This window comes from Monoraphidium neglectum, assembly GCF_000611645.1.
Source record: "Monoraphidium neglectum strain SAG 48.87 unplaced genomic scaffold scaffold00364, whole genome shotgun sequence".
NCBI classification, from domain to species: Eukaryota; Viridiplantae; Chlorophyta; class Chlorophyceae; order Sphaeropleales; family Selenastraceae; genus Monoraphidium; species Monoraphidium neglectum.
The window spans coordinates 17,403-28,451 of record NW_014013264.1 but is presented as its reverse complement, the minus strand read 5'-3'; the positions used below and the strand labels follow the sequence as shown (position 1 = coordinate 28,451).

The window sequence follows — 11,049 nt, the reverse complement described above, 5'->3', positions numbered from 1 at the left end:
CTCTCTCTCTCTCTCTCTCTCTCTCTCTCTCTCTCTCTCTCTCTCTCTCTCTCCCTCTTTCTCTCTCTCTCTCTCTCTGCCACACATGCACATCACAAGTACAAACACACACATACACACGCCACAAATCGAGCACTATAAACCCCATCAGCTCACCGCTCTGCCCATGCCCACCCGTTGTCCCAACCCCCACGACCTCTCCACCTGCCCGCGCCAGGCCGTTGACGCCCTGGGCACGTACTGCGGCAAGGAGGTGCCCATCAAGAAGCTTCTGCTGTGGCTGGAGATGGCGCGCCAGGAGCTGCCAGACCCCACGGCCAAGATACCTCTGGCGGCCTGGCAGACCGTGCTGCAGGACCTCTCGTCTTGAGGATTAGGCTGTCTTTTGGTGGCCAGGGGTTTGCAAGAAGCGCCTGCTTGATCGCCCATTGACAAGAGCTTTGCGGGCTGTTGGGCCTTTTCCCCTAGTCTTGTTTTTACTGGGTTTGAATTTTTGTGAAGGGCCGCGTGTTTGTTCATCTGGTAGCAGGAGCGCGGCACCGTTCCCCTCGCTTGGGGTGTCGCTGCCGTGATTGTTGCCGCTTCAGGCGCTTTGGGCGGCTGGTCTTGATCTGGTGGAAGGCTAACCTGCATACAAGACCTGCTGTCTGCCTGTGATGCCACCGGGTAGGGCGGGGATGTGCCTTCTGCGCAACCGCCTCGATTGCACGCTCGCCTGCTCACTCGACGTGCTACCAAGCAAGCAGCTCGCAAGTCATGTGCGCTCGCTGCATAAGCGATGTCGCAATGCGCGCCGGTTTCTTGGGACCGATGGGAGTAAATGTGGGTGCCAATCCTAGATCGTCCGCTGTGCTCCATGGGGAAACTACCGCACTGCGCCTGCAGGGAGCAGCAGGTGCTGCCCGGATACCCATGTATACGGTACCACACGTTTCAACATACAATTTTCAAGACCTTCACAGCCCAGCTCGTCCCCGGTGGCAGCACTTCCGCGCCGAAGATCATTCAGAAGTTTTCGTGTTCGTGGTCCGATCCGTTTGACCCGCCCCGATCGCGCCCCACCCACCAGATGCGCTTAGAGAGCCTTCACTAGGGTGTGGAGTACCCCCAAGGCTGGTATATCTGAAGGTGCGCCGCCGAGCGCTCCAGCCGCTGCTCCACATCATGTCACTGCACATCACGCCAGCCCTTGCCTTGGACCATGAAGGGTGCTGCTCAAGTGTTTCAAGGCACTTTTATTAGCCATCGGGTGCCTCAACCCTTGCGCGCCTTCCCGTTCCGGCCATTCTAAACTCTGCAGGCCCTGCCGTGCGGCAGGGCCCCCAGTGCTGCAGTGCAGTGCAAGGTGCTGCCCGCAAGCCTCCGTCTCGGCGGTATTTGCGGCTCTCGATTGGCGGTCCCAATGCGTTGGCTGCGGCGCACCCCTCAAGGGTGCAGCCGCCCAACGCACTCTGCAATCTTGTGCTGTGCCTTCTCCCCCAGCCCAGCCAGCCCGAACCGGCCCATTGCGGCGCCTGTCTGCATCCTCACGTGGGTGCAGATACCAAGTTGTCCAGGCTGCTTGAGCAGCAGCCTACCTTCTTGGACGGGGCAGGCTATAATAGCGGGCCTCCGGCACATCTCTTAAACCTCGGCTCACTTGGTTTGAAAACTCAGTGGGTCGAGCGGCCCCAAGCTGCAGATCCTCTGAAGAGGCTGTCGGCCTGGCCCGCAAGCCGCACTCCGCCGCCCAGCACCTAGGGTGGGCGCGGCGGCTGGCGCGGGGGCTGGTTTGTCAGTGCTTGTGCCCGCATTTGACCACACACTCTCGTAGCAGAGGTGTTGGCATACGGCCACTTTGGCATCAGCCAGAGGGCTGCCGCGGCGAAATGTGGAGCCCTGCTGTTTTGTCCCCCGTGGCCATGCCTTTATCTGAGCCTGCGCTGGCGGCTGGTGGGATGGTGCACAGCACGCCATCGATGCTAGGACTTTTCGCACGCTGCTAGTGCGTTGAGGCCTCTTTCCAAGGTGTGTGCGTTTGGAGTTTGCTCCACCCCACCACTGAGGTTGTGATCTATGGTGTTGGCCAGGTTTTAATTGACACGGTTCCAAACCTCATCTTCCCCAGAGTCGGCAGGCAACTTCAGAATCTTCTTGATCCCCATCACAATATCCCAACACATTCCACCTTCAGCTCGCAAAGGATCGGGCGCTCTACACGTGCAGGCTGGCGCCGCTGCGCCGCCACGGCCACGCCAGTCGCTGCTTGCAGGACGGGCTCTGACGTTGAGTTGATGCCTTTCACTTTGAAGGGTTGAGGGACACTGCGGGACGAGGCCGGCCCCGAGTATGCGGCGCCTGCGTGGCGGCGAGCTAGGTGGGTGTGGGATGGGTACTTGGAGAGGGTGGGGTCGGTGGCGGCAGTGGTGCATTGAGTTGGGGCCGGCGTCGCCTCGAGCACGCGCCTTAGAAAGTATGCTGGGGGCCATAGATCAGTGCAGCCACCGGGGTCGGAGCCATGTGATTCTCCATCGCAGTGGTCAGGTCTGGGCAGTAAGGCAGCCAGCCAACATAGCAACCTGTGCCGCGTACCAATGGCGCCGGGGGTTCGGACCGGTGAGCCGTCGGCTGGGACCGCCAACAACAATTGAGGCAGGTGAGCGGCGATGCTGCAACGCGCGTGCCACTTGTCATCTGAACTTGCGACCATCGCCTTGCCAGGAAGCTGGAGGCTGCGCTTGCTGTGGTGTTTGGCTAATACACTATCCCAGCCTGTGTCGCAGTGACAACGTCAGACTGCTGGGCACGTGGGGCTGGGCAAGCTGCAGGGCTGAGACTGCTGCGGCGATAGACCACAATGTGGCACGGGCTTGTGATATGATAAGGATACTGTGCATTGGTGTGCCAAGACCCTGGCTAGAGCTCTGTTGATATTGTGACGTCCTTGCGCTGTAGTATGCGCCTCACATTGCAGCTTGTTCGTCATTTGTTGCGCTGTGGCTTCATGAATCATGCTAAACAAATCACTAATTGCGACTAACCCCGTCTTGCATTGCCACATTGGTGTCCCTTCGGCATGTCATGCCTGATTTGTGCGTACCCTTCAGCATGCACCCCTTGCTTGATTGCTGTTGGGCGAAAGCGTTGTTTGGCCTTACCATACCTTGAAGCGCACAGGAGGTAGGCAGATGTAGCCTTTTGCACTCCTGCTTGTCGACTACAACGTCTTTGACAAACTTTGTCGTGGTCAGGCGGAAGTGCCAGCGCAGCATGTGCAGCACAGCAGTATGGTGGTGAAAAGCAGTCACTGAGCCGCCTGTGACCGTCGCTCTGTACCACCGCCACATGGGCCCGCATGGCGCGGTCCAAGGGCTTAACACATCTGAAACATTCAATTAACAAGCAGCTTGCTGCCCAGCTCGACGACATGGACGGGGATGAGATTGTGCTGTTCAAGAAGGGCAAGCGCAAGGCTGCAGTGGGTGCGGAAAGGAACCTGAAGAAGATTTCCAAACCCAGTGCTGGTGCTCAGCCTGCAGCGGCGCCTTTCGAGGACGTCATGCCCGAGCGGGCTCTTGGCGAGGCCTCCACAAGCGGGCCGGCGGCCAGCAGCCCTGAAGATGCGGACCTGACGTTCAAGGACTTGGGAGTCACGGACTGGCTGTGCAGCGTGCTGCAGTCGCTCGGCATCACAAGGCCGACGCCCGTGCAGCGCGGCTGCATTCCGGCGGTGCTCGACGGGCGCGATGTGATTGGCACGGCACAGACAGGCAGCGGGAAGACTGCGGCGTTCGCGCTGCCTATATTGCAGCGGCTGTCACGGGACCCCTACGGCGTGTTCGCACTCGTGTTGACGCCGACACGGTGAGCCGCCGGCGCCGCCTCCCCCTGCTGTCTGGGCTGCTATGCGTGCCGCTATACCACCGACTGTGGCCGCAGTTTCGCATCATGCGCTTGAAAAATTTCAGCCCATCTTTTCAAGGGACACCCAACGCTGCAATAGTGTTGTGAGTGGTGCAAACCACCTCCGCAGCGATGATACCCAAAACACGCTCACCCGCTGGTCACTGCGCAGGGAGCTGGCGGTGCAGCTGGCGGAGCAGTTCAGGGCCTTTGGCGCTGGCATGAGCCTGCGGGTGCGCCGGCTCGCACCCTCCCGGCTCGAGAGCGACCACCATGTGTCACTTGCTAGCTGCTGCAGCCTGGTGACTGCTACAGAGGGCGCTTTCACAGTCAGTCAAGCTATCACAGCCTTCGAGGTTCGCGCAATCAAAAACTCTATTTCCATGACACAACCACGCGGCAGGAGTGCGTGGTCATCGGCGGCGTGGAGCAGCAGACGCAGGCGAAGCAGCTGGCGCGGCGGCCGCACGTCGTCATCGCCACCCCCGGCAGGCTGGCGGAGCTCATAGACACCGACCCGGGGCTGCGCAGGGGCTTCGCCAAGGCCAGGTGGATTGCGGGTTTGTTCTCTAAGCCCCGGACGGTCCACTCGCAGCAAAATCCGCACCTTTCACGCGCTGCTGGCAGCCTCACATGCAGCTAACGGCACTCACAGGGCAGGCGAGGCCGCGGGGCCCGGGCACCCAGCGCCCACTGGCGGTGCAGCGCGCCCAGCCGCGGCTGAATGCACCAGCTGCGCCTCCTTCTGTAAGCACACGTCGGGTCCGCCCAGCCAACAACAACGCTTCACTACCCCAAAAAACCACGGATCCCCCAGATTTTTGGTCCTGGACGAGGCAGACCGGCTGCTGGACCCCACCTTTGAAGAGCCGCTGCGGAGCATCCTGGCGGCGCTGCCGAGCGACGACCGCCAGACGCTGCTGTTCAGCGCCACGATGACGCAGGTCGGGGGAGCCAAGGGCGTCTAGAAGGCTGCGTGTTTGCGTGCGGTCGCACAGGGCCGGCCAGCTCCCCTTGACGCCTGTTGGTTTGTGTCTGCAGCCACCCAGCGTTTTTTGTTGTTTGTGGGGTTGCACCGAGCTCGCCAGCACCTGACCTCTGCTGCACGCGCCCCGTCATTGTTTCTCGTCCCAGGCGCTGGTGAAGCTGCAGGCCGAGAAGCTTCAGGGGGCCCACGTGTTCCAGGCCTACGCCGGGCTGCAGACCGCGGACAGGCTGCGGCAGGTGCGCCGAGGGCTGCAGGGCATGAGCGCCCGAGGGGGCTAGAGGCGCGGCGCCGGCTTTGCTGCGGCTTGAGCACGCGCCCCGTTCCCCCTACCAATGCTGCGGCGGCAGGTTTTTGTATCCTGGCTGGTTCCACCACCTCTGCCCAGACTATGCTTTGCGCTGCCCTCTTCGCCAAGCCTGTCCATCTCCGATCTACCACCCGTCCACCCACCTGCAAATCACCCCCACTCCCCGCCCTGCTCTGCCCCAGGAGTATGTGTTTGTGCCGGCCAAGGTCAAGGAGGTCTACCTGTACCACCTGCTGGAAGCCATGGGCGATCACCGCGTGCGCAGCGCCATCGTGTTTGTTGGCACCTGCCGCGGCGCCCAGCTGCTGGCGCTGCTGCTCAGGGAGCTGGGGCTGCCCTGCGCCGAGCTGCACTCAGGTGCGCGCGGGTCTGCGCCCTGGGGATCCCCAGCGCGGATGCGGTGCTGGGGGCTGCGTGTGCTGTCCCCGCATCCTGCATTGTGTGCCGGGTTTTGAGGGGTTTGCTTATGGAGGGGCGGCACCCGCTTCAGGTCAGCGAGTGCAAGGCACCATATGGGTGCAGGCACCGCGGGGCATGCTCCCTCTGCAATCCCCGCAAGCCCCGCCTGATCCTTTGCCGCTGCCGCCTGCACTCTGCACTCCCCTACCACCACCCCAAGGCAAGTCCCAGCGCGACAGACTGTCGGCCCTGGCCGCCTTCAAATCAGAGGCTGTCCCCTTGCTGCTTGCGACCGACGTCGCCAGCCGCGGCCTCGACATACCGACCGTGGATCTGGTCATCAACTACGACCTGCCGGTGGCGGCGAGGGACTATGTGCACAGGGTCGGCCGTACCGCGCGCGCTGGGCGCGCCGGTTGGTCCCTGTCGTTCGTGACGCAGGTGAGGCGGCGGTTTGGGGCTGTGCAGAGGACGCACGGGCGCGTGCATGGCTGTGTGGTGGGTGGGTCCGGTGACTAACACGGGCGGCTCGTTGGCAGAGGGCGGGGATCGTGATAGCGCGAGGGCTGGCAATAGATGGCCGCACCCAGGGTTTCGTCTCATTTACAGGCAAAATCCCTGCCCCAATCGTGCCGCGGCCAATTGTTCATCTCCCAACGGTACTCATACGTTCTCTCATCATTTTTTAGATGTGGCTTTTGACCATGTCTACACGACAATAGCCTTGGTTCCTTCCCCATCCAAACCAACCACCACCCCAGTATGACGTGGAGCTCGTACACGCCATAGAGGGCCTGGTGGGGCAGCAGCTGGCGCCCTTTGAGATGCCGGAGGAGGCGGTGCTCAAGGGCATCACGCGCGTCTACGCGGCCAAGAAGCGCGCGGCGATGGACGTGATCGATCTGGACCGCCGGCGGGACGGCAAGGGCGGGGGCGGCAGGGCCAAGAGCAGCGGCGGCAGCGGCATGCGGGAAGGCGGCGGCGGCGGCAGCGAGCGGGCGCGCGCGAAGGAGCAGGGCACCAGCGGCGGCGGCAAGAGCAAGGGCTTGAAGATCGGGGGAAAGAGCGGCAGGAGCGAGGGCAAGAGCTCAGGCGGGGACGGCAAGGGCAAGAGCAGTTGATTGCACTGACAGGTTTTTTTACAAGCAGGGTGTGGATGTTCCCGTAGCTTCCTTGCAAATGTTTTGCACCCTGTGTTGGCTCCTGCCAATTTTGAACCCTGCTGAGCAAACAGCTCGTGCACCAGAAACCCAAAAGAGCGTCCCTGTGCACACCCATTTGCCAGACAATCCCGCTGCTGCCGGCGCTTACGCCTGCACTGTAACAACCCTGCCGCCTGAGCGGCGGCTGCACCGCTCCCATGTGAGCATCACGTTCATGTGTGTAACCCGCTCGCATGCTTCCTCACCCCTGTCAAGCTGGAGGCAGCACATGCACCACGACACAGCACGACACAGCGCGACACAGCACGACACAGCACGACACAGCACGGCACAGCACGACACAGCACGATACGGCACGACACAGCACGACACAGCACGACACAGCACGACACAGCACGACACAGCACGATACGGCACGACACAGCAGCACTTGTGGAGACACAGGTGTTCCCAGTCAGTCAGGACCCACAATGCGCGCACATCATTTGCCAGGCCACGTCATCTTTGCCCCCAGCACCCCAAGAAGATGCGTGTTTTGCTGCGGCCACTGTACCCGGCGGCCCGGCGGCTCGATCAACATGCCTTCACTAACCCTCCACCGGGCACAACTGGTGGCGCGCGCGCCGCGGCGCGCCCCGCCTCTGCATATATGAAAACCTCTGCCGCTGCGGCCGCCGCCTTTTCGGCGCCCGGGCCGCTGCTGCTGCTGCCACCGCCGCCGCCCCCTCCCCTCTGCTTGCTGCACGCAGACAGTGACAAGGCCTCCGGGTTGAAGCAAGGATCTTCGCAAAACTCCAGGAAGAGGCCGGACAGGCGGCAGCGCAGCCCCTCCATCGCTGCTGGGCTGCGGCCCCTGCGCGCTCGTCGCAGGCAGCAATCCAGGGTTGGCGTCTGAGCGACTTCGCTGGATTTTTGTGGTGGGTCGTTGCTGTACGTGGCACATGCCCTATAAGCTGCTGCAGAACCTCTGTTACGAACCCAGCTCCTCCGGCCCACCGTCTCCAAACCCCGCCTCCTTCAATTCCCCTTCTCTACGGGGGAGCATGCCACCAGCAGAGGCCGTGCTCGCATCGCACGCAGGCCCTTAAATCCTCGTCCTCAAACCAACCGCCCAACCGACGGTCACAAACAATACCCCCACCTGTTGAGCAGGTCTGCCTCCCTGTCAATGAGCTGCACGATCTCCCTGGTCAAACGGCAGTCAAACTCTTTGGCGGTCCACTTGACGTGCAGCAGCAGGTCCAGGCGCTCGTCCACGCTGAGGTCGGTCAGAGCCAGGCCGCGGTGCAGCTGCTGGAGCTCACGCGCACGCGCGGTCGTGGGTGTGTGCACCAAGACCTGCGATGTGTTGGTGCGCATTCCAGGGCATGATTCATGGTGGTCTTCAGCCTCGGGACAGCCTCTGTCTTGAGGGTGCGGGAGCCACTGCTGCCGCAGCGGCTGCGGTAGCGATAGCGGAGGTGACAAAAATTGCAGGTCCCAAATGACAAACACAAGGTGCTCCTGCGGCAGCCAGCCAGGCTTGCGCACCGTTTATGCAGATGTTCCACGGGAACCACCAGCAATGCGCCCACCTTGGCGCCGTTCTTAAGCTCCCATGTTTTCGGGGCCGCCATCGCGCTCAGCGTACGGTGCGCCGCCGCGTCGCGCGCCTCGTACTTGGCGTTAACGCGCAGGCGGTCGATCGTCTGCAGCAGCCGCGTCTCCTTGGCGAGCAGCAGCCGCAGGGCGTCCTGTGAGCGTTGCGACGCGGGCGGCCGCTGTCAGCAGCCAGGGATGGGACAAAGCAAGGCCGCTGTCGGTCCGGCTAGGGCGGCATTTACCGGCAATGCGCTTGCCATACAAGCGCCATGGACCTGCTGGCAGCATGTTGCGTGTTTGTGGCTCTGCAGGTCAACTCCTGGATATAAATATAGCCCAAGTTTCGACTTGGGATCAATTAGGATCTGCAAGGCCACGTGTGATGGGCCGCTCAACAAAACTTGCTTTGACCAAAGCAAAGCTCCCTCTGCGAGGCCGACCTGCTCCTTATCGGGGCCGAGCCCTGCGGCCTTGATGCGCGCGGTCTCCTGGCGCCGCCACGCGTCCAGCTCAGTCTCCAGGACCTGAAAGTCGGTGCGCTTTGCAGGGTGCATGCGCCGCTGCACCTGGCGCCTGGGGTTTTGTGGGCGAGCAGCGAGTGGAGCGTTGTGAGGCGCGCGTGGCTGGCCGGCCAAGCCAGGAGCCAGGGCTTATGATGGGCTGTTTGACAGGTCTGAGCTCTGCAGCAATTCACGGACCTTTGTCGATAGGGTCCGCCTGGAACCCAGGAGCCACAATGGCCACTGAAAAATGGCTGGAGCGCAACGGCGAAAGAAACACTGCGCGGCAATGCGGGCTGCACCTGCGCGCATCCTCAGCGTCCGCGATGCGCCGCCCCTCGCGCTCTCGTAGGAACGCCTCCCGCTCCTCCTTGTGCCCCCGCAGCTGCCCCGCACGCCGCCGCGCCGCCCAGCCACGTGCAAAGCGCTGCACGGTCAGCGCGGCGGCCTGCCGCACGGCTTGAACTTCGCGGGCGGTGACGTAGGTCCTGGGGGTGACTAGCCGGTCCTCGGAAACGTCCAGCACCACCCCCGGCCGCGGCATCTGCGTCGCCGCCTCCCGCAGCGTCTGCGCGCCGCGCGCCGCCTGGTGCACCGTCTGGGTGTCGCGGCAGGCGCGCGGCGGCGGCCGGGGGCGCGGCGCGGATGGGGGCGTCTGCGTTACCGCGTGGTGGTAGGTCGAACCCGTCACGCGGTGCTTGAAGCCGCCGAGGAACTGCTTGCGTGCAACCTCGGACACGTCAATGTCGACCCGCAGCAGGCGGCAGGGGACGCCCGGGCCGCAGTCCACTTCCACGTCGATCGCCTTGTGAGGAATTTGGGGCCGCCACATGCAGGCGCAGGGTTGGGAACATGCGGTTGATGTGGCACGCCGTGAAGCTGCTTACAACATGAAGTGGGATGCAGCGAGCTGCAATCCCAGACCTTGCGGGTTGGATGGCGCTGCGTGTACTGGTCGAAAACCCCTCGACAGCTGAAGCAACCATGCGAACCAGGCGTTCCGACACTGCTCACCCTCAAGCCGGCAGCAAAGTAAAGGCTGGGCTCCGGCGCAGTTGGCCGCTGCATCGCCAGCTGCGCGTCCGCCAGGCCTGCGCCTACGTCATCAGCCCTGGGCGCGCTGCTGCTTGCTCCAGCCGCGGGCGAGCGGACTGGCGTGGAGCTCCCCTGCCTTGACAAGGTGGGATGGCTCTCGACAGGGGCCTGCTGCTGCTGCTGCTGCTGCTGCTGCTGCTGCTGCTGCTGCTGCTGCTGTGGTTGCTGCTGGCTTTGCTGCAGTTCGTCGGGCCTGCTGCTCGCCCCTGTCACCACCCCATCCATGCTGGCTGATTCCAGCAGCACACCTCCCTCCTGCTCGGCTGGATGAGTGGGATGGACCATTTTATGCGCCGCAGCTGCACCAAGCGCGTCGTCCTGGACCTCATCTCCAAGTAGTGGAGCTTTAGCCAATAAGCCAGGCCTATATTCCTTCCCACTGCCCAGCTGCTGCTGCTGCTGCTCATGTTGCTGCGCCACTGCGACGGGCGCAGCGGCGCCAAGTGCGGTCATTGACGATTCATCCGACGTGTCCGCGTGGCCTGGTGCGTCAATCTCTATAATTTCTGATGCATGTGTTCCTGTATCTACCATTGTATCAGGCTCTGCGCGATGAGTGGTTTCACAGGCGCAGTGCAACAATTTTGTTTATCAGTGCCTTGCGGAGTGGATTAGATGCATTCATAAACACGTTAAACAAACGTTTGTAATGCCGCGATGTCACCTTGCTGTTCGCCAACAGCACCGTCAGGGGGTGCAGTCTCCATAGAGAAAGGCGTTTGACGAGATGGTCAAACTGTTTATAGTGTTGAAAAGCAACGAAATCTGTCATCAGTCCAAGAGGTGACTTACGGCGCTGTATCGGCACGGTCGTGGGAGCTGGTAGTGCAGCTTCTGCTGGGATGTTGCAGGTGCTGAGCAGGCGGCTGACATGTCAACCGAAGCAATGGACATGATGCAGGCCGAAGCACTTGTGATGATGCGCAGACGACATTGCAGCATCAGGAGCTTGCGATTTGAATGATGCATGACGAAAGACGCAAGTGGGGCACAGTGGGACAGGGTCACAAGGAGAGGACGCAGGTGATGGGGCAAATTGCAAGCAGCGCAAATCAGAGTGAACCCTTGTGTCAAACAAGCACGGAGACATCTTAAGTGGTGGAGATTAAGTGCAATTTGTGTTATGCCATGTTG

General features: G+C 62.1%; 3 protein-coding genes across 3 annotated transcripts in view; 2 read left to right on the top strand and 1 right to left on the bottom strand.

Annotated features, from left to right (window-relative positions):
- MNEG_3021 (vesicle-fusing ATPase) overlaps positions 1–370 on the top strand; it is a gene marked incomplete at both ends in the record, with an annotated part of 1,113 nt that extends 743 nt beyond the window's left edge. Inside the window, one exon of the mRNA XM_014048508.1 lies at positions 218–370. Within this exon, the coding sequence (XP_013903962.1) occupies positions 218–370 (153 nt within the window). The remainder of the gene's footprint in view (positions 1–217) is intronic.
- Positions 371–3,406: 3,036 nt separating this feature from the next.
- On the top strand, positions 3,407–6,697 carry MNEG_3020 (DEAD-box ATP-dependent RNA helicase 36; the record flags this gene model as incomplete). Its single annotated transcript, XM_014048507.1, has 8 exons — positions 3,407–3,843; positions 4,055–4,115; positions 4,286–4,431; positions 4,700–4,826; positions 5,017–5,106; positions 5,360–5,534; positions 5,797–6,017; positions 6,338–6,697. 8 exons carry the CDS (start codon positions 3,407–3,409, stop codon positions 6,695–6,697), a joined length of 1,617 nt encoding a protein of 538 aa, XP_013903961.1.
- A 1,012-nt stretch (positions 6,698–7,709) lies between these two features.
- MNEG_3019 (IQ and ubiquitin-like domain-containing protein) lies at positions 7,710–9,652 on the bottom strand (the record flags this gene model as incomplete). Its single annotated transcript, XM_014048506.1, has 5 exons — positions 7,710–7,770; positions 7,881–8,077; positions 8,314–8,472; positions 8,761–8,893; positions 9,123–9,652. The coding sequence occupies 5 exons, from the start codon at positions 9,650–9,652 to the stop codon at positions 7,710–7,712; spliced, it is 1,080 nt and encodes a 359-aa protein (XP_013903960.1).
- Positions 9,653–11,049: the final 1,397 nt, after the last annotated feature.